Source organism: Tursiops truncatus, chromosome 13, assembly GCF_011762595.2.
Source record: "Tursiops truncatus isolate mTurTru1 chromosome 13, mTurTru1.mat.Y, whole genome shotgun sequence".
Lineage (NCBI taxonomy): Eukaryota > Metazoa > Chordata > Mammalia > Artiodactyla > Delphinidae > Tursiops > Tursiops truncatus.
In genome coordinates, this window is record NC_047046.1 from 37,407,992 (window position 1) to 37,431,287 (window position 23,296).

At 45.1% G+C, this 23,296-nt stretch overlaps 1 protein-coding gene and 1 long non-coding RNA gene across 4 annotated transcripts in view; one reads left to right on the forward strand and one right to left on the reverse strand.

The window, feature by feature from the left end:
- COLEC12 (collectin subfamily member 12) overlaps positions 1 to 23,296 on the forward strand; it is a 187,466-nt gene that overhangs the window by 147,141 nt on the left and 17,029 nt on the right. For all 3 annotated transcript variants that reach the window (XM_073790568.1, XM_033837605.2, XM_073790569.1), the window contains 4 exons: positions 6,596 to 6,694; positions 7,437 to 8,483; positions 20,838 to 21,326; positions 22,244 to 22,380. In XM_073790568.1, the coding sequence (XP_073646669.1) occupies positions 6,596 to 6,694; positions 7,437 to 8,483; positions 20,838 to 21,326; positions 22,244 to 22,380 (1,772 nt within the window). The remainder of the gene's footprint in view (positions 1 to 6,595; positions 6,695 to 7,436; positions 8,484 to 20,837; positions 21,327 to 22,243; positions 22,381 to 23,296) is intronic.
- Positions 1 to 23,296, reverse strand: part of LOC117307688 (uncharacterized) — a 73,932-nt gene that overhangs the window by 2,237 nt on the left and 48,399 nt on the right. The window lies entirely within an intron of this gene.

Genomic DNA, 23,296 nt, shown 5'->3' on the forward strand with positions numbered 1-23,296 from the left:
GTGATTCCTCTTTCTTGCTGATAAGATTCTGGTGACCCAACATGGTAAGAGGCAGAAAGATAAGTTCTCCCTTCACACATCTCCCTTTGAAGTCTGGAGGAACTCGCTCCACTTAAAAAAAAAAAAAAAAAAGGGAAGAAAGAAACAAAAAAGAATATTCAGTGAAAAAGAGGTTTCTCTGGAGGAGAAGTTGGAAGGAAGTGAAATAGAAACTCCTTTATCAGAGTTTGCAAAGGCAATTCCATGGTATTTTCCTCAAAACTGTTCTTTACTTCTCCTTTTATGTCACTTATGCAGCTACAGTTAGGATGTAACTTAAGCTCCTTCCAGAGAATTTGCTGATCAAGTCAGAGGATTGCTGAGTCACCCAGACAGGTCAGTACACTGGCTGTGACAATGAGGCATGTCAGCCACTTTACAGAAAGCACATTCTCAGACAGTTACAGCTTGGTGCACCCTCTGTCCTGGACTCTTTATCATCGGTCAGTGAAGCTTCCATGACAGAAGCCACCTCCTAAATTCAGTGGGTCATTTTTCCTCCAGAACATTCCCTGAACAGGAAAATCCTAGTCTGTGGTCCTGCCCAGCAGGCATCTACCTTAAGGGAATTAGGATGAAGATGAAAGACAGACATCTGAATCTTTTTCAGTAAGAACCTCCTCTGATGCAACATTCCTAGTCATAAATGTCTGCCTTGCTGCTCGGCTCTGCCAAGGTGGCAGTTGCAGCTGGATAAGTAGGCTTTCAGATGTGCATCAGATCACACTGTGTAGCTGTTGTCAGAATCCACGATAACACCCTATAACCAGATCTTCTGTATTTTTGTAATGAAATATGAAATAGTGTTCAAGGTAGAAATGTCTTTATTACATCACGAAGGAGCATAACTGGTATTACTGGGAAGTCCCAGGTACCAGCAGGGGGCGTGTTTCTCAGGACCACAGTCAGGCTGGTACAGACCCTCGTGAGCACCCGGCAGGAGCTCTGTGCTCTGCTCTTGTTCCCTGTCCCCAAGGCCTGGGCCATGAGCTACGTCTCTTGGATCCTTCATGTCCAGCTCTGGGCCACAAACCTGGCAGATACTTGGTAAACATCTGAGGTTGATGACTGTAAAGGGAAGATAAAGAAGACATAGTCCTTCCCCTGAAGGGACTTTTCTTGGAAGAAACCATATTTAGGAAAAAGAAATACTGCATGAAAGGCAATGTGGAATTATAGAGCAAGCATGGATTTTAGAGTTAGATCTCCTGGCCTGGTATCCCACTTAGTCACTTATAAGCTGTGTGAGGGACTTCCCTGGTGGTCCAATGTTTAAGACCCCGCACTTACACTGCAGGGGGCGTGGGTTCAATCCCTGGTCAGGGAACTAAGATCCTGCATGCCGTGTGGCCAAAAAAATAATAAACATTTTAAAATTAAAAAAGTAAAGTGTAGATTTTTACCCCCCCCAAAATTAAAAATAATAAGCTTTGTCACTCTGGACAAGTTACTGAACATCTCTGAGCCTCAATTTTTTTTCATCTGTATAACAGCAGTCATAAGGATTAACTGCAGTGATGATGCAGTGCACCTTGCAAAGAGCAGGCAATCCACAGAGGCTGTTTTTATTGCCATTCAGATAAAGGGTCCATTGGTGTGGAATCAGATCATCAGGCAAGGCTTAGCACGATGGGCTGGTGAGATTCGGAGTAGACCTTAAAGGACGGTGGAATCCAGACGAGGGAGAAGGAGGTTAGTGGCCCAGGCCAAGGCATGATACCAACATGCTTTTATAGAAAAGGTATTATTGTCAGATGATCCTAGAGAATTGAGTTTTGGGTACTTAAAGAAGGGCAACACTTCAGATATGACACCTAAAGCAATGATACTTTGAAGAAAAAATCTGTCAAGAAACACTTTCCAATAAAGGGGAGCCTGTGAAAAAACAGACTGCTCGTGACCCTTCTGTGTTTCATGTTTGTTTTCCTCATATGAGAACAATCTACAAACTGAGGTCTCCCTCCAAAGATGGGGAGTTTCCAGGGTCAGAGAGGATGGTCTGCCACTATTTTCCAGAGAATTTGTGCTAATGAGTTAAGAGTAAAAAAAAAACAGCGAAAATGCTATGTGCTATTACAGCAAGTGTTACTTCTGGATCCCCATCAGTCTAGTATTTTAAAGCAGTTAGCAAGCTGCCAGTTTTGCAGCCCTCAAGTTTGCAGCTTTATACCCAGATCCTGTGTTTTTAAACACAGACACACAGGCAGTGGTGCATGTAACCAATTCATAATCCTTGTGGGCGGGGCAAAGAGTTTCCTAGCACCAAGGAGAAACCTAACAGGTTTTTGGGTTTTTTTCATGAACGTATTTATTCCTTTTACTCTATACAAACCTGAATTAGCTGTCTATGACAGTTCTGTGTTTTTAAAAAGTAAAATGGAAGAAAAATTAGAGAGGGTAGAAAATGACTGCCTGTCAGCATATTCAGAGGTTTCTTTGGCTTCCAGGAAAAAAGGTCAGGACTTAAGATCCTGTATGTGGTTTGAGGACAGACTGAGGCATGTGTTTGATTTGAGGATCAAAACTGAACCTAAACTTGTAAACATTCGTTGTTTTTTTTTTTTTAAAGGGTAGCTTTGCTAAAATGTAGATGAAACATTTTGTTCTTCCCATTTTCCAGGGATTTAGGAATGTGCATGCGCATCAGACAACCCTCAGATTATTGTAACTATACCTCTGTGTTTATATAGTCATCTTAAAAAAACGATAATTATTCAACTAAATGCCATACTCATTGCCAGTGTCGAGGCCTCCCTGCATTGGTTGGTTTATACGTTTGTTTGCATAACCTCTAGCTCAGTCGATTTTTTCCACAGGCCTCAGCAGCCAGCAGGCAGATTCTCATTTATTTAAATAAACGGTGTAATGAATAAGTATGTGATGAATACCTACTACGCGCCACACACTGAGCTAAGAGCTGGAGATAAAACCAACACAGATTGTCCTGCCCTAAAGGGTCCTAGAGTAGAGAAACCATGACAACACAGTGACGAGAGTCCTATAATCGGGAGAGAGACCCCTGCAACATAAACTTCAGCAAAGATTTCCCACAGGACGTGACCAGCTGAGTCTTGAAGAGCAAGGAGGGCTTAGCTTGGGGAAGAGGCCAGGAAGAACATTCTAGGTGGGGAGAAGCATGCATGGAAAGGCTTGGGGGAGAAAGAGCGTTTGGTGCAAAGCACATATTTCATTATGATCAGACTATATAGAAGCTTGAGATAGAGCACGACGAGCTTCTCCAGCTTCTCCACGCGTGGGAACATACTTCTGCTTCCTGATGGGAGCCTGGAGAATCTTCTCATGCAGTCCCACGTGGGTGGAACGCTTGCTGAATAAAATAGACTGGGTCCATTGGCTGATAAGTAGTATATAAAACATATTCATGCTTAAAAAATTAGTCATTATTTTTTAAAAAGCTATCAATACCAAGAGGGACAGTCAGACTTGATCCCAAGCTGCTAGAGGTTGGATCTCACACGAGTTACTTCTGGAGGGATATACTCTTATTTGACATTTATTTTTTATTTTTATTTTTTCACTTAGTACACTTTATTTTTTTCTATCTTTATTTTTTTATTGAAGTATAGTTGATTTTCAGGTGTACAACATAGTGACTCAATTTTTTTATAGGTTATACTCCTTTTAAAGTTATTACAAAATAATGGCTGTATTTCCCTGTGCTGTACAACATATCCTTGTTACTTATTTACTTTATACATAGTTTGTATCTCTTAATCCCTATCTTGCCCCTCTCCCCTCCCGTCTCCCCACTGGTAAACATTAGTTCTCTATACCTGTGAGTCTGTTTCTGTTTTGTATATATATATTCGTTTGTTTTATTTTTTTAGATTCCACATATAGGTGATATACAGTATTTGTCTTTCTCTGTCTGACTTATTTCACTAAACACGATAGCCCTCGGGTCCCTCCATGTTGTTGCAAATAGCAGAATTTCATTCTTTTTTTATGGATGAGTCATATTCCATTGTATATATATGTATATATATAGAGAGAGATAGATATATATATATACACACACATACCACATCTTCTTTAGCCAGTCTTTTGTTGTTGGTCACTTAGGTTGATTCCATATCTTGGCTATTGTAAAATAATGCTGTTGTGAACATTGGGATGCATGTATCTTTTCGAATTAGTGTTTTCATTTTCTTCATATATATACCCAGCAGTGGAATCACTGGACACATGGTAGTTCTGTTTTTAGTGTTTTGAGGAACCTCGTTACTGTTTTTCATAGTAGCTGCACCAATTTGCACTTTCACCAAGAGTGTAGTAGGGTTCCCTTTTCTCCATATCCTTGCCAACATTTGTTATTTGTAGACTTTGAGGATAGCCATTCTGACAGGTTTACACCTGTCAAGGTGTAAATGAGATATGAGATATCAAGGGGATATCTCATTGTGGTTTTGATTTGCATTTCTCTGATGATTAACGATGTTGAGCATTTTTTTCACATACCTGTTGGCCATCTGCATATCTTCTTTGGAAAAATGTCTGTTCAGATCTTCTGCCTGGTTTTTTTTTTTGTTTGATTGGTTGGTTGGATTTTTTTTGGTGGTGGTGGGGATCTCCTGGAAGATGAGTTACAATGACATGGCTTGAGTTGTAAGGAACAAGAGACAGTTGTTGAAATGCGTCCATTCCAGATGAATAGGGAAACACTGAAGTCTCAAGAAATGTTGCATTGAAAGGATGAGAAGAAAAAGATGCTGAAATCAGAGAGAAGGTACACCATGTCTTGAAGTTCTGTTGTTTATAGCCTCAAAGAAAAGTAGAGTAAAATTGGGTGATGCTGATTTCAAAAGGAGGAAAGGGTTAAAAGATATTTCAAAGATAAGGATCAAGATGTGCCAGAGGTAAACAATTATGTCAATACCTACAGTGCCCACTAGGGAGGACCTCCAGGGAAGTGGTGTTATTGGGAAGGAATCAGGTTTTCATTTATATGAATAGGTACAATATTAGAGAAGGTAGAAGATGAAAGAGATTATGACATAGGATGGATCACTGTTAGGGAGAGTAAGAGTTTTCTTCTTTATAGACTAGAGTTTAGTGACCTGGATATTTTTATTCCAATAATACGAAAGATGAAGGCTGGTATAAAGAGAAGGAAATAGATAAAAGTGAGTCTGACACTGCAACTTTGGAATTCAGGGAGGCATCGAGGATGCCATAAATCAATTTAAAAAAAGATATATATATATGTGTGTGTGTATACATATATGTTACATATTCATTCTCTATTTTAAATTACAATAAAGTATAATTAAGTAAGTTTGGTGTTTATATAATAAATCTACCCGTTTTTTTTTTAAATTTATTATTATTATTTTTTTTTGCAGTACACGGGCCTCTCACTGTTGTGGCCTCTCCTGTTGCGGAGCACAGGCTCCAGACGCGCACGCTCAGCGGCCATGGCTCACGGGCCCAGCCACTCCGTGGCATGTGGGATCTTCCCGGACCGGGGCGTGAACCCGTGTCCCCTGCATCAGCAGGCGGACTCTCAACCACTGCGCCACCAGGGAAGCCCAATCTGCCCGTTTTTTAATTGGCATGTTTGTTTTATTGATATTGAGCTGCATGAGCTGTTTATATATTTTGGATATTAACCCCTATGGGTCATATCATTTCCAAATATTTTCTCTCATTCAGTATGTTGTCTTTTCATTTTGTCACTGGTTTCCTTTGCTGTGCTAAAGCTTTTAAGTTTAATTAGGTCCCATTTGTTTATTTTTGCTGTTGTTTCTTTTGCCTTAGGAGACAATTCCCAGACATTTTAGAATGGTACATTTAAATTCATAACCATGGACAATTACTGCCTTCTGAGAACGAATAATGACAGTGGCTTTAACACTGCATCACTAACTTTCCCTATCATGTACAATCAGGAAAATGCTGGGAAAAAAGTCTTCTTAGTCAATTATTATTTGGAAACCCACTTAGGCATCTTCTTGGGAACCGATGAAGATTCACTTGTCACTACGGAGAAGCAGATTTTCAGGCCTCAGTGATGAACTCATGACAGAGAGTAGCAAACACCCTTGACTTTGCATCCCTTTTACAACAACTTTATGTATAGACTTGAGCTAGATTTTCTTTGCCATGGAATCTCCTTCCATATAATCGAGTTATACCTACCAAGAATGGTAGGGAGTCTGATAAGTGACAAAATATTGTGTTATGCCTCCACCTATGGAAGTTAATATAAAAAATAACACAGATTGAGGATTTCTATAATACAAAAAAATATTTAATGAGTTCCATACAATTTCTAAAATCTCCAAGCCAATACAGAATCCTGAGAACAGCTTTTAAGAACATACAGTTCTCAACCAAGTAAACTACCACCAGGGTTTATGACAAGTACGTTACTTATTTTTCTAAAAGAATGGCTTTTTCCCTATATTTGATTTCTTTTATACTCTTTTTCTTTCACTCTGTTTCCTTTATTCTGTAATGAAATGCTCTCTTGTTGAAACTGAAAGATAAAATATGGGCAGGTGTGTGTATTAATCCATTGATTTCCAAATCTTAGTTGTAGAGAAAATGGACAGTGTTACAGGTGGCATGGAGACATCTCGCCAAACCTATGATGACAAGCTCACAGCAGTGGAAAGCGACCTGAAAAAATTAGGTAATCTGCAATGAGAGTAAACTATTAAGTTGAATCCCCTAACTCAACTCTATGTAAATGACCACAGCTTTTTAGAATGACATGGCTCTAAATTCACATTCACCCAGAAAGACTTTAAACTTTCATGTTGTGTGTTGAATCTTTCCTCATGATTTAATTCAAAGACTTTAAAATTTTAAAGTTAAGGACCAATTTTGGAGTTGAATTCCGCTCCCCAGAAAACACTATTGTGTGCCACATAAAACCTGAAGACCAATCCTGATCAAAAAGAACCACAAATACCCTTTATTAAAAGCTCTTTTATGAAATACTCAGTAAATTCCTATTTGAAATATTTTAAACTTCATAAAAAATTGTAGAGATTAATTAAAAAAATAAAAGATACCAGCCTATTCTTATCCTGTGATTTTTTTCAATTTTTTAAAAAGGAATTTTGATGAATTAAACAGAAGGTTATTGCCTTCTTGACGTCCTTCCCAGTGCTCTAGAATCAGGAAAATTCCCCCTCCTTTGAGATAAGTGTTCACCCAAGTTAGTCTGTCCTAGTACTCAGTAGCCTTTCCAATTTCTGAGGACCCAGTTTTAACAGAGAGATGGATTTTACTACTGCAGTGCAGTCTGCATATCCCACAAATTTTATGTATGAAATAGAGCACATCCCAGTTAGGTCTCTGGGATCTGTGACCTCACCTGAACACTTCTCCATCCCACCAATCTGAGTAACACACGTGTCTTATTCCAGGGGACCAAACTGGGAAGAAAGCTCTCAGCACCAACTCAGAACTCTCCACCTTCAGGTCAGACATTCTGGATCTGCGTCAGCAACTTCGTGAGATTACAGAAAAGACTAGCAAGAACAGAGATACGCTGGAGAAGTTACAGGTGAGCGGGGATGCGCTGGTGGACCAGCAGAGTCAACTGAAAGAAACTTTGGAGAATAACTCCTTCCTCATCACCACTGTAAACAAAACCCTCCAGGCATATAACGGCTATGTCACAAATCTGCAGCAAGACACGAGTGTGCTTCAGGGCAACCTGCAGAGCCAGATGTATTCTCACAACGTGGTCATCATGAACCTCAACAACCTGAACCTGACCCAGGTGCAGCAAAGGAACCTCATCACAAATCTGCAGCGCTCTTTGGATGACACAAGCCAGGCAATCCAGCGAATCAAGAATGACTTCCAGAACCTGCAGCAGGTTTTCCTTCAAGCCAAGAAGGACACGGATTGGCTGAAGGAGAAAGTGCAGAGCCTGCAGACGCTGGCTGCCAATAACTCTGCCTTGACCAAAGCCAACAATGACACCCTGGAGGACATGAACAGCCAGCTCAGCTCCTTTGCAGGGCAGATGGACAACATCACTACGGCCTCCCAAGCCAATGAGCAGAACCTGAAAGATCTGCAGGATGTACACAGGGATGCAGAGAACAGAACAGCTGTCAAGTTCAGCCAGCTGGAGGAGCGCTTCCAGCTCTTTGAGACCGACATTGTGAACATCATTAGCAACATTAGCTACACGGCCCACTACCTACGGACACTGACCAGCAACCTGAATGAAGTCAGGACCACGTGCACGGATACGCTGACCAAACACACGGATGATCTGACCTCCTTGAATAACACACTGGCCAACATCCGTTTGGATTCTGTTTCTCTCAGGATGCAACAAGATTTGATGAGGTCGAGGTTGGACACTGAAGTGGCCAACTTATCAGTGATTATGGAAGAAATGAAGCTGGTGGACTCCAAGCATGGTCAGCTCATCAAGAATTTTACAATACTACAAGGTAAGAGAAAATTCTGAATTTGTGTTTGTATTAGTTATCTATGGCTGTGGAACAGGTGACCCTAAAACTCGGCAATTTAACACAATAAGCATGTATTATCTCGTAGTTTCTATGGATCAGGGATTCGGGAGCAGCTTAGCTTAGCTAGATGGTTAGTAACTCTCATGAGGTTGTGGTTAAGATATTGGCCAGGGCTGCAGTCTTCTGAAGCCTTAACTGGGGCTGAGGATCTGCCTCCAAGATGCTCATTCACATGGCTCTTGGCTTGTCAGCTGTTGGCAGGAGGCCTCGTTTCCTCACCATGTGAAATTGCTTGAGTGTTCTCACAACATGGCAGCTGGCTGCCTCCAGAGCAAGTGATCCAAGAGAAACAGAAAGAAGGAAGCCACGATGCCTTCTATGACCTAGCCTCAAAAGTCACATACCATCACTTCCACCACATTCTCTAATTTAGAAACAAGTCACTAAGTCCATCCCACACCCAAGGGGGAAGGGAATTAAGCTCCATTTCTTGAAAGGAAGCAGAAATAACTAAGAATTTGTGGACCGTGCTCAAATGTGTTCCATTAAATATTTGTGGGATGAAAGATTGGTTAACTTGGATTTTCTTAGTGCCTAGCTATTTCAGTGCCGTTATAAATCAGACTCCTTTGGAAGGAAGATTAATTCTTTTAGATCATGGAGTTACCATTAAGAGATTCCTACTTCTAAGTGTCACGAGCAGATGGATGGTTGGCCATTACAGTAACTGTTGACACCACAGAGGAGGGGAATAATGGACTTACATAAAAATCTGAGTTTTGCTCTCAACCAGATCATCCCTGTAAATTGAAAGTCTTTGGATTAGATTAAGCCTACTTCTGAAGATTTGCAGCAACCATATATTAATAGTATTTTCAGTCATAACTATTTTCACAGGGTTTAAGTTGAAAGTACTGAGTGGAAGATGCTGTGCTCGGCACTCTGGGGTGTACAAAGAAGACCAGAAGGTCTTTGCCCTCACGTAGCTTAAAATCAAGAGAATTTTAGGGCAAAAAGAGACTGGCTATAAGCAAAAGTAATCCTGATTTTCAAAAAAAGGGGATAAAGGTAGAGTCTACACACTGTGTAGAATGGGGAATTTGTCTTCAAGCCCAAGAAAAATTTGAGAAGAGATTATAAAAAGGATAATTTTTGAGTTTTCAGGAATGCAATAATCATCAGAATGAATTCACTAGGAAGAAGCCTGGTGAACCTAATCTTATTTCCTCACGTTAACAGAGTTAGTATATTGTTTAAACTAGGAGAATGAAAAATAGCATATCTGGATTTCACCAAGGCACTTGGCAGTGATACCCTTGAACAAGATGGAGCACTCAGTGCTGGTTTATAGCCCAGTTAGATGGGTTTGTTGGTTGTATTCATTTTCTGTGCTGCATAGCAAATTACTAAAAACTCAGCAGCTTAAAACACCCACTTCTCATCTCACAGTTTCTGTGGTCAGGAATCTGGGCACAGCTCAGGTGCGTCCTTTGCTCAGGGTTTCACCCAGCTGCAGTCTCAGCGAGGAGCTGTGGTTTCATCAGAGTCTTGACTGGGGAAAGACTCATTTCCACACTCCTTCATGTTCTTGGCAGACTTCATCTGCTTGGACTGGAAGATCGGCTGTCAGGTCCTAAAGGCCACCCCCAGTCCTTTGCCATGTGACCATCTCAAAACATTACAGCTTCTTCAAAGCCAGCAAGGGAGTCTCTCTCACTCTAGTTGGCAAAGACAGAGTCTTATATAATGTAACCTAGTCAAGGGAGTGACATCCCATCGCCTTTGCCATATTCTATTGGTTAGAAGCAAGTTAGAGGTTCCATACTTAAGGGAAGGGGATTATACGAGGGCATGAGTCATTGGGAGTCACCCTGGGGTGTGACTGCCATACTATTGAATGACTGAGTATAAAGAGTGGTAGTTCATGAGCCCCTCTGAGCCTGGAGGCATATCTGGGTGGCAGATGGCAGGGACCTGCTCAACAGCTTTGCAGGGACTCGCTTGAGGACGTGGATGACCTGGTCATCCAATACTTGTGTGACATGAAACTGTATATACTGTTTAATGGGTGATAGAATCATAATCCAAAATGATCTGCAGGGGCTGGCATAGTAAAGAGATGCCAACAAAGTGAAATAAATAGGGAAGACCTATAGGACCTGCTCGTACATAGAAAAGACCAAATACTAGTGTTGATGGGAGGGCATGGCTTGGAGGAAGTGTGCAGGAAAAGCGTGGGGATTTTAGTTGACTGTAAGCAACTAAATGTGTCTTCCAGGGAAGTTAATGTGATCTTTGACCGTATTAATAAAAATATGATTTCCAAAATGAGGGAGGTGATATCTTACTCCCTTCAGCATGGCAAAACCACTCCTGGAGGATACTGCGTATGTTGGGGAGCCCCTTTCAACAGGGGCACTCACAGACCATCATGCTTGGAAAAATATGACCAGGATGATGGGGTCTAGAAACGATGTGCTGTGAGGAAGGACTGAAGGACCTGGGAACTTTAACCTGTAGGAGAGACAGCTTAGTGGGGAATAAGACAGCTGTTTACAACTATTCAAAAGGCCAGCATGTGGAGGAGATTTTAAATGACATCGGAGGTGCTCCAGAGGGTGAAACAAAGACTAATGGGTACTCATTAAAGGAAAATAAATTTTGGTTTTTGCGGTACGCGGGCCTCTCACTGCTGTGGCCTCTCCCATTGCGGAGCACAGGCTCTGGACGTGCAGGCTCAGCGGCCATGGCTCACGGGCCCAGCCGCTCCGTGGCATGTGGGATCTTCCCGGACCGGGGCACGAACCCGTGTCCCCTGCATCGGCAGGCAGACTCTCAACCACTGCGCCACCAGGGAAGCCCAAATTTTGGTTTTATATAATGTTCCTTATAAAAATTGGTGTTGCCTGAGACTATAATGGGTTTCCTGAACCATAGGCATGCCCCAACTCTAGAAAGGTTGGACAGTGCCCGTCAGAGTATTGTAGGTATGAATGATACTCTGAATAAAGAGGTGGGCTTTCAAATGACCAGAAGGTTCTTCAGTGCTTGATTTATTTTTTTTCCCTATTCTTCCTCAACCTAAATTCAGAATGAGGGCAGATCTCAGCAGACGTGCAACCTCAGAAAATAAGAGCTTTCTCATTGTCTCTTGTTATACCTTAGGCAGGTTGTTATACCTTAGGCAGTCCTATCATGGTATTCTGGATATTTTCCAGCTATAAATTTCATAGTTTTATTATTCCATGGGTTTAATTGTTAACTTCTCTTGTACAAGGAAACTTCTGACATATTTAGTTTACAGACAGTGCGGCTTAACAGCTAAGGAAGGGTATGAAAAGCTCATGGTTGAAGATTCAGAGCCCAGCTTTAACTTCGTTAATGTTTCCATTGTTCTGATTATTTTTATCAGCTGCTACTGAGCGTGAGAGGAATGAGGGCTTTTCATGAACCATCCTGGTGAGTCCTAACACCCACTCTGTATGGCAGGTACTCAGAAAATCATCACCTGTTTATAGATGAGGAAACTAAGGCATTGAGAGGTTTAAGGAACTTCCTTAAATTTACAGAAATGATAAGTAGCTAAACAGGATCTGAGCCCAGTGTGTCTAGTGCAAAGCCCATGGTGCGAACCCCATTGATAATCACAGCAAGTGCACGCCCCCCTCCCAGCCATCCCGAGGGAGCCTGTGAGGGCAGGGAGATGGGATTTCATTCTAAGTGTGAAGGGGAGTTTTAAGGAAGGTGGTGACATACCTGATTTATATTTTTAAATATAAAAATATTTATGTTTTTAAATATAAAAATATTTACGTTTTTAAATACAAAAATAAATGTTCTCTGGGGGGAGAACAGATTCTGGGGGAGTGAGCCTGGAGGCAGGGGTCCAGTGAGGGGCAGTGGAGCAGTCATGGGTGACGTGGGATGGATGGTAGCAGTGGAGATGACAGAAGTGGGTCTCCTCAGTCAGGAGGAATCATGGAGGTAGAATCAAGGACAGCCCTGCCCTTCCCTGGACAACAGGCCGTGCCCACCGGGGTGAGGAATTCCCGGGCTGGAGGGGCTGTGCAGTTTGGAGTCTGTGCCAATCCCATCTTGACTACGTTTGGTGCACAGGACACTGGATTTCCCTCCCCGAAGTGTCCCAAGCCCAAAGGGGCAGCCAAGAGGCACCAGTACATCTTAGGAGTCGGGGTGCTGTGGACAGAAACTGAACACGGGGTTAGGGGCTGCTGCCTGCAGGTGGACGAGGCTCACGGATGCATCAGCCATGGAGGGCAGGGGAAAGGGAGGAATGGGTGTCCCCTAAGTGTTTGGCTTGAGCACCTAGGCGGATGGCAGTACCAACCAGGAGATGCAGAAAGGGAGGTCTGTTTAGACGTATTAAGTGGGAGATGTCTCTTAGGGTGAGGTTCCTGGCTCAGTGTCTCTGAAAGGCCTCAGAGTTTGGTTTCTGAATGGTATTTTCTTTTTTTCATATGCTTTCCCATTTACATTTATCCTTGGTCTTCTCATTACCTGCACTTTCTGTGAGTTGACCTGAGAAACTTCTCAAGCCAAGCCACCCCCTTTCTATTCAATGTGTTCAACTTCCTCCAGGACGGGAATGCCCACCGGCGATTCCAAGAGAACCAGAGACTGGGGGAAGACCCCCACTTCCAAATGCAAGCGTTTCCTCCCCCCCTGCATCTCTAGCGCCTTTCCTCGTTCTCTGTACGCACATCCCACCCCTGAGGATGAGGGACAGATGGGATAAAACAGGAAGGAGCAGGATGGGATTAACACTGGCTTATGCTGGGTTTGCCTCTGCAAGATTCAGAATACGCTGATGCTTTCCAGGAAATTCTTGGTGACGTGCACTTCAAGAACCCTAATGCTTCTGGGACATTTCAGCCACAAGAGACAGTTGCCTCATTAGGAAGTGAAAGCTGAAGCTGACTGATTAGATGGCACTGAAGCCAGATGATAATGTGGAACTAGATATTAAGTCATATGTTGAATCCTGATAACAATTATCTCTACATCCATAAACCCCCAAACCTTAAGAAAGCCTTATTTTTTTTGTTACCAATAATGTAATGCTTTTTATCCTAATTAGGCACATGGAGGACTTCATACTCATAACACACACTCTTGGGTGGCAAGTTCACCTCACATCCTGAGCTATTCTCTGCAAGCCATGCAGGTGTAAGTCACATCCTCCTAGTGCAGCAGACAGTTCCCTGCACCTGCTGTTCTGAGAGAAGCACAAGGTTTAGTGGGTGAGAACAAAAGCTCTAGAGCCTGATAGCCCTGGATACGAGTACCAACTTCCTTAGCCTCTCTGTGCCTCGGTTTTCCCATCTGCATCTACCTTTTAGAGTTATAAGGACTTAATGAGATAATGTAAATAAAATAGTGCAGTGCCTGGCAGGGGGTTAGCTAATATTCATACCCAAGAGTGAGTTTGTTCAGTTCCTATCCAAGACTTCCCTCCACTGGAGCCCCAGCCAGTACATCGCTGTGGAAAACAACAGCTTCATGTGCACAAGGACTATAGTTGTACCATGTGGGTCCAAACTACTTAACTGCTGGCTTCCTGGTGCCCAGCCCAGGAGAGGAATCACACTCGGTGCTGCCGACCCCTGGCTTTCACTCATTTTTTTAATCCACTTTTTTTAAAAATAAATTATTATCATTATTATTATTTTTGCGGTATGCGGGCCTCTCACTGTTGCGGCCTTTCCCGTTGCGGAGCACAGGCTCCCGACGCGCAGGCTCAGCGGCCATGGCTCACGGGCCCAGCCGCTCTGCGGCATGTGGGATCCTCCCAGACCAGGGCACGAACCCGTGTCCCCCGCATCGGCAGGCGGACTCTCAACCACTGCGCCACCAGGGAAGCCCCTAAATAAATTATTTTATTTTATTTATTTTTGGCTGCGTTGGGTCTTTGTTGCAGTGCACGGGCTTTCTCTAGTTGTGGCGAGCGGGGGCTACTCTTCGTTGAGGTGTGCGGGCTTCTCATTGCGGTGGCTTCTCGTTGCGGAGCACAGGCTCTAGGCGCGCAGGCTTCAGTAGTTGTGGCATGTGGGCTCAGTAGTTGTGGCACACAGGCTTAGTTGCTCCATGGCATGTGGAATCTTCTGGGACCAGGGCTCGAACCCGTGTCCCCTGCATTGGCAGGCGGATTCCAAACCACTGTGCCACCAGGGAAGTCCCTAATGGACTTTTATTGAGTGTCTGCAACATGCCAGTCATGCCAGTGAGCACTTGGATAAGTTGTCTCTGTTCATTGTTATAGCTCCTTAAGGTAGGAATCGTCAGCATCCCCATTTGCAGGGAGGGGGGCTGAGGCACGGAGAGCCTGCGTAACTAATCCAAGATCAAGCAGCTAGTCAGTGGTAGGTAGTGCTAAACTCGGGTCTGTCTGGTCCCTTAACCCATGCTTCCACATGGTACCCTGCTGCCCTCACATGATTCAGGAGAAAGATGGCATGTTTGGGGAGGTTGAATACACGAGAGTTTACCTTCAGGAGAGCTATCAGTTAAGGCTTCAGTGAGAGACTGACATTTGATCTGGACCTTGAAAGATGCACGGGAAGGCTGGACAGCACACATAGCAGAACAGGGCGTGGAGCAAAGTGGATCAGGCATGAGGCCTCGATTCCTCTCACTGTCGACCCCACCCCCTCTTGATACTCTTCCCCAAACAAGACCACTTGTCTGGGGAGCCCTGAGAGTAGGCAACTCAAAGGCATCGATGTAGACCGTGGCCAGTTGGTGAGAAACAGTGGTTTAAGTGTATCCTTCTCTGTGGAGAGAGAGCTTCCATGGCTTTCCAGAAGCCTGACTGTCTTGAACATGAGGTCAAGAATCAAATTCTTCTTCAAAATGATTGCCAAAAAATATCTCTTAAATTTCCTTTTAATTTGTATATTCCTTTTCACCTAAGTGAAGCAGGACCACTTTTTCATATGTGGGTGTTAAATAAATGTTTGATTAATTTCACTGCATGCGAAGTAGATTTTTTTAATAAGAAGAAAAATATGTCAGATTATATTACTGTTTTCTTCTGTCTTCCAACCCAACCACTCGTGGTTCTAAAACAGTCTCTCCAAGATGTTGAATGGCAGTAAGAATTAAAGTGGTTTCTCTACTTTCTGCTAGGCACCAGCAGTTTTGTTGGAAAACGAATTGGAAAGTTATCTCTGGCATAGGACACAGGGCTGGGCCCTTCTCAAGGCCTGCAGTTTGGTTGTTAAAGCAGAAATGGCACAGTGATTTAGTCTTCTGTCCTCTTTGGAGCTGCTTGTTTAGGGGATTCGTGTGTTCAAGGCTCTGGGCTCTGGAGCCTGGGAACCTGGGGAGAAGGTTTTGCTGGCAGTGTAAACACGGTTGCTCCAAGTTCTGGTGTCGGTTATATACAGGCATTTCTGGAGCCTTTGGTGGCTTTATCAGCAACATAGGTATCCTGGCATTTCAGAATCCCAGGCCAGCCACCCACTTGGCCTTGGAAGCAAATCTCCAGTTTGCTCTTCTGTATGAGACATCATGTCTGCCTCACATGTAGTGTTACATTTTCTTGAGTCTGAATTCAAATTGTTATCACATGAGCTCATAAATACCTCCCTCATCATTTATCTCAGTGTTCTCAGTTTTAAGGCACTATGGATGGCTTATATTTTATTTCATTTTATTTTCACTTCAGTAGCTGCCTCATAAAAGATTCAAGTAATACCTAAAAGCCTGGGATCATCTAGATGCCAAAAGCAGTACCAGCATCCCAGGGCCTAGAGGAAGGTATACTCATGGCATTAACGATCGGCTTTGTAGGGGGATCCAGTGCTGACTTCTGAAATGGTTTTAGCTCTTTTTCTTAGTGATTTTTATTTATTTATTTATTTTTTATTTATTTTTTTGCAGTACGCGGGCCTCTCACTGTGGTGGCCTCTCCCGTTGCGGAGCACAGGCTCCGGACGCACAGGCTCAGCGGCCATGGCTCACGGGCACAGCCGCTCACGGGCATGTGGGATCTTCCTGGACCGGGGCACGAACCCGTGTCCCCTGCATCGGCAGGCGGACTTTCAACCACTGCGCCACTAGGGAAGCCCTCTTAGTGATTTTTAAAAAGAAATGATTAGCAAATATCTATGTCTTAAGGAGCAAAGTACCGTCTTAATGAGCCAAGTATATGAATGAATGAATCCCCTAGGTATGGGACACACAGAATACGTTTTCACATAGCCCAGCGTCTGTAAGCAGAGCGCCAGCCTCCTGCTCTAGCTCTGCGGATGGGGCAGCTGGGGATGAAGACATGCGTTGATAATAGTGTGCTTGCTAGGAGTTTATCCACAGCCATGAATATAAAACTTTATCTTAAAGAGAGAGACAGATAACCTATTTATGATGGATGTAGTTAGTGCTTCATATGAAAATTTCAGTTTTTATGCTAATCCAGCTAGGAAATCCATCACAAGTAGGATTTTAGACTTTATCAAAGGCAAAATCTTGCATCTTCTCCCAGTGTCTTATTCCCTTCCTTCTCAAGATCTGGAAATTAGCATCTGTTGGTATTTTGTGTTGACTGTGGGATCCGTGTTTTTATGCTGTTCTTAAAATAAGCCACGATTCTATGTGGAGAAGGTAGGGCCATTCAAGCACAACTTCGGTTCAGAGGGAAACAGCTGAATACGATAAACTACCCGACCCCAGAAAGAAAGAAGATTCACGAAAAGCTGTCACCCCAGGTAAGGGAGGTCTTGGATTCACGTGAGGAGGCAAAGAGAGAGTTGTATGTCTTTGGAATTCTGTTGGAAACCAGAGGAGGGTGTTCTGGAACAAATACAAGTCCCTGTCACGGGTCTGTCAGAACATTCAGAACAGGGAGACAGGCCCCAGAATGGGCACTATTTCACGGCTGCAAGTGAACTCATTTCCCGTAACTTGCAAGTATAGCACCAACCCCAGACGTGAGTGATCAAGAAACTGATTATTGGTAAATCCACGAAGAGGATAAGGACAAAGAATTTCTAAAGCACTTGAATTTCCCAACAGAGCTTCCTCATTATTTGGATTTCTTAAGGCTAAACGTAGAACATAAACCAAACAAAAGTAGCTGAGGGGAAAAAAAAAAGTTACTTTTATTTTTGCCCTTATTCTAAATAAATTAGATTTTTGTTTGTTTGTTTTGGACTATTGTCAGTATTGTTCCACTAGAATCTTCCATAATGCTACATCTGTTGTGGAGGAACACACATGCCACCTTACCCACTAATAATCTGTAAGACACTATTTCTCAACTACACAAAGTTATTTTTTTTATGAGTGAGAGCCCTTTTTATTTTTTAAATATTATTTCTTAAAATTTATTTTTGGCTGCGTTGGGTCTTCGTTGCTGTGCGTGGGCTTTCTTTAGTTGCGGTGAGCAAGGGCTACTCTTTGTTGTGGTACACGGGCTTCTCATGGTGGTGGCTTCTCCTGTTGTGGAACACGGGCTCTAGGCATGCAGGCTTCAGTAGTTGCAGCATGTGGGCTCAGTAGTTGCGACGCATGGGCTCTAGGGTGCACGGGCTTGAGTAGTTATGGCACGTAGGCTTCAGTAGTTGTGGTGACCAGGCTCTAGAGCTCAGGCTCAGTAGTTGTGGTGCACAGGCTTATTTGCTCTGCGGCATGTGGGATCTTCCCAGACCAGGGATCGAACCCGTGTCCCCTGCATTGGCAGGCGGATTCTTAACCACTGTGCCACCAGGGAAGCCTCTAAGTTATTTTTTTTAAAGGAGACTGATCTGGCAATGAAAACCCACCCTCCGTGTCTTTACTAAGTGGCTTGGCTGTTTAATAAGCCTCATCAAGTTAAACAGAAAAAAAAAATCAGATTGTGGATAAAAGACCACTAGATCAATTCTGAAGTGTGAGTAGAGTCAGGAAAGGCATCTCCCCTTGGTGATTCCATACTGGCAGCCAGGGTAGACCTGATATGTAGATTGAGTGGAGCTGTACTTCTTGGAATGAGGTGAGGGACACCAGGCAGGACACCGTTCCCCCAAAATCTCTCCCTTTTGGTCTCTGCTGGGGCCCATAATGTTGGCATTAGTGCACTGGGCTGTGATGCACATTGGTTTGATAAACACTTGCTGGATAATGACTATGGCCTATAATCTAGCTGCTAGATGGGGAAGGATCCTCGAAGAATAAACAAGGACTAAAAAATCATAAAAGAGGAAAAACTTCCATCTGGAGTGACCTGGAAGGATTACATGGTGGGTGAACAGGAAGTCTCCAGATGGATATGGGCAGAGAAAATTCTAAGAGAAGAAATTTGCATAAGTGCAGGGGAGGATGGAATAAACACATGTGAGACCAGGTCATGAAAGCCTTGACATCAGGTGATCAAGAAGGGGCTGAATATTCTGGAGCAGGTGGAGACCAGAGTTACGTGTAAAGAAGGCGAAAGATGCAGAGTGGGATGAATGGAGAGGAATCAGAGGTAGGAAGAGCAGTTAAGAGGTAACTGTAAAAATCTACCAGAAAGCCAGAGAGGGGCAGGAGGGAGAGAGGAAGAGAGAGAAGACTCACACTAGGATGGTGATGAGATGGTTGTGATGATGCAGTGGGATAAGGGATGGCGGGAGGAGGACGTGAACAGCAGAGATGACAAGGTCAGTGTAAACACACCAGGTTGGGGGTGCTGGCGGGACATCCCAGAGAAGATAGACCATCCGACTATGAGATGGAGATAAGGACCCAGAGCCCAGGGGAGCTGATGGTAGAGAGGAGTCAACAGGAGCGGGTGGAGAGGAGTCAATGAAATGGGTTCAGGGAGAGCGTGCTTCATCCCAAAGCCTCCCACTTATGGGGTAGATAACCCTAGAAAGAACGCACTGAAGCCAGTGCTAGCCATTGGCATAAACTCGCTTACAGCTCCGTAGAGGGTCCTGCCAGTAAGTCCAGGGGCAATGTCATGGGTAGCCTCAAGTAAGGAGAGCTGAGTCCAGGACCTAGGCTCCTGCTAAGGGACGGCAGAGACGGCAGGCTGGACTTGGCCATGGATGGTGTGTGGGCGCAGTGATGTCCATTAGGGCCTGGGATGGGAGGGTGCAGAGATTCCCCCTACTGAGGTGGGACAGGCTGCTTCACTGTTCCATCCCGACCAGCCGGTGGGGTGTGCTGGTGCAGGGGAATAGGAAAAACTGTGGGAGTGCAGAGTCCCACCAACCCAGCCTTTCCCCCGCACCTGCGCCCTTCCAGCCTCAAAGGCTCTCTGCTTCTGTCCAAAGAATGGGTGTGAAGCTCTTACACTTGTTCACGAAGAATAGTGAGATCTCAAACTCTAAGATTCCAGGCAGCAGAATATTTGAGCACAGCGCCCTCCACGATGCATCCATTTCAACACGAGAAGCCCTGAATTCCTGTCCCAGCTCCTCTCCCAGACGGTGACTGTCCGTGTCTTACTCCCCTGGGTAGATCTGTCCTGAGTCACTAAGTAACCTTGAACAAAGAGCTTGGTGTCTGTGGCCCTGCGTGTCCTCAGATGTGCTGTGGGAATTCTCTGTCATAGACGAAGGTCAGGTGACATAATGTATGTGAAAGTACCTCACACTGTCATTTTCTATACAAATCCTTGTTGTGATGTATTTGTGTGACATCCCTGTTACCTTACCTACCCCTGAGAACTCAGAGAAAACAAAACAATCCCATGTTATGTGAACTTGCTTTTGGAACGAGAAGGGATGAACAGGTATTTGCCTTCTTCTCCCAACCTTTTTTAGGGGGAACTGCTTTTTCCTCCTTTGGTGGAAAATGGTGTCTTTTTTTCTCCCTTGCCAATTAGATGGTCCACCTCTTTTTTTCTCTAGTCCACCTTCCCTATTTGTATCATTAGATTCTCTGGAAAAAATGAAACTGATCCTCCTTAGCTCTGGCCCCGAGAGCACTTCTCATGGAGACCGCCCGTCCCTGCACGCTGGTGCACGCTGAGGCTGAGCCCTGAGGACAGCAGTGTGCCCGCAGCACCGCTGAAGGGGACAGGAGCGTCAGTGGAGGAGCAGAGAGGAGAGGCCGGGGCGGTGTGGTGCAGGAATTACAGGATAGGGCCCGCAACGCTCGATGGCATCTTTTTGGTCTAATTCTAAACCCCTTCTCCCCCACCTTATATGGTGCTTGTCATATAACAGGTAGTTCATAAATATTCATCACATCAGTGGAAAGAGGAGGAAATAAGAGGGAGGGCATCCCGATCTCAACCCGCACGCGATCTCAACCCACACAGCCTTCCTGCTAGTGACAAAATGGTCCCAGATGACCAGAGGCGTCCTGGATTTCACTTTTATGCCTTTTGTCTTTTTTTTCTTTTAGGTCCTCCTGGCCCCAGGGGTCCGAAAGGTGACAGAGGACAGCAGGGACCCCCGGGTCCCACTGGCAACAAGGGACAGAAAGGAGAGAAGGGGGAGCCTGGCCCTCCCGGCCCGGCCGGTGAGAGGGGCCCGATCGGGCCGGTCGGCCCCCCTGGAGAGCGTGGCGGCAAAGGCTCCAAAGGCCTGCAGGGCCCCAAAGGCTCCCGCGGGTCCCCCGGGAAGCCCGGCCCTCAGGGCCCCAGTGGGGACCCAGGCCCCACCGGCCCACCAGGCAAGGACGGACTCCCGGGCCCCCAGGGCCCCCCCGGCTTCCAGGGACTGCAGGGCACCGTGGGGGAGCCTGGGGTGCCCGGGCCGAGGGGTCTGCCGGGCTTGCCTGGGGTGCCGGGCATGCCGGGTCCCAAGGGCCCCCCCGGTCCCCCGGGCCCATCAGGGGCGGCGGTGCCCCTGGCTCTGCAGAGCGAGCCAACTGCAGCACCCGAGGCCAACGGTAAGTCTGAGCCCCTCGTACCCGGGGATGGGTGCCCCCCCCATGTGCGCCCCCCACACCGCATTTTATTGGCAGTGAAGGCATCGCACAGGGTGGCCTCCGCCCCCGCTGCTCCCACGGCCCCGTGCCAGGCGGTGGTGCTCAGGCACTTGTGTTTCTCTCTAAACAGCACCAGGCCCTCCAGCACTTGTTTATAATTAGCTGAGTCGGGTCCTCGGGGACAAACTGGTTCCAAACATTTCCTTCAGGAAAGTCCGAGGCTGGCCACCCCGGACCCGTCCCTGTCCTCATTTTATGCCCTTCACCTGGGGATGGATGACCCGTGGCTAACGTGCAGATGGAACTTTCTGTTCCTGAAGCCAGATCGTATTTCTGTTTGAGAAGATGTTATGGCGCCTTCTCGTCCTTTGATAGTGAAACCTTTAGTCAAACCCTGAGTGTTGGGTCTGCAACCTTTGACCCACACCCGATTCCACTTGGTTTCCTTCAGTCCAGCTCAGTCATGTTTGTTCCGTGAGCCTAGTTCTAGTTCTGGGCTCTCCCAGCCACTTGTTTACAGGTTCCACGTGATTCCAGACTGACGTTGAACATCTGTGCCTGTGCTGCTTTTTGTTGCTCTGTCTGTTATTTCTGTCATTGTAAAGACGAATCCAGACACAGAGGAACAAAGGCTCAGGGTAGATATTTTCCAGATTACGTAGTTTTAACTACTGTGTATTCTGCAGGCCACTTTCCTGGACTAGTCTTTGCTCCCAGCATGTCCCCAAACGTCAGTCACTGGCTTGGCACATGGACGTGGGGAAGCAGGGCCATAGCTGTGCCTCTTAAACACAGCTGAGGAAAGGCATAGTGCTGTGTGTGTGTGTGTGTGTGTGTGTGTGTGTTTTAATCAATGCTTTTAAACTTTGCCTTCCTAGGCTGCCCGCCTCACTGGAAGAACTTCACAGACAAATGCTACTATTTTTCGGTTGAAAAAGAAATTTTTGAGGATGCAAAACTTTCCTGTGAAGACAAGTCTTCACATCTCATATTCATAAACACAAGAGAGGAACAGGTATGTTTGCAGCATACTTATAGTTGGGGAAAACTGTAATTTAAGGATCGTGACACCTGGAAAGTACGTGCTTACTGAGGATTCAAAGATATCAAGAATTCATAGTCACGTAAACACAGAAGGCTGCCTTACGGAGATTCGGGCTATTTATCCAGTGACAAGAAGCATTCATGGCATGGGAATTAGGTCCTTATGCTTCCACCTGGAAGGCCTTGCTTTATCAAGCCTGGAGGTGTGTGGCTTTTACCGGTGGCCATTGAAAGAGCCGTAAGCCTGGCAGGCCAGCACCAGGCCCCTGTGGAGAGAGAGGCAGAGAGGCCTAAGCACCATAGGGGTGGGGAGGGATGCGAGGGACCAGACGTGTGGCCTCGGCACAGTCAGGAAGAGCAGAGGCGGCCCTGGGGCAGAGCCCTCACACGATAACAATGGTGACCACTCACTAGGCCCCTACTGTGTGCCAGGCACTGTATGAGGCATTATCTCTTATAAACCTCACCACATCCCTAGAGCTTATGTGTAATGTTACCCCCATCTAACAGATAAGAAAACTGAGGCCCCGCAAAGTTTAGATGATGAATACATGATGAGACAAGTAAATGCAGAGCTGAGATTGAAACTGAGGTCCAACTAGCAACAATACCAATGCTCTTTCTTTAATGCCACACTATCCCAGTGGCCTCCTTCCTTTTCCTTAAGTGTCTCTGGCAGACATCACCCTACAAACAGATGCTTCTGCAGTAACTGACTGGGAATGAGCATCCATAGGACAGCAGTCAGGTTCCTGGGCTTCAGAACACACACACCTGGGCCTGATCCCAGCTCAGCCACTTGTCATCTGTCTTAGGTTGGTGGTTGTAATGGCTCAAAGACACGTTGTATGTGACACACTGGACGTGGGACCTGGCCCAGAGGAAGT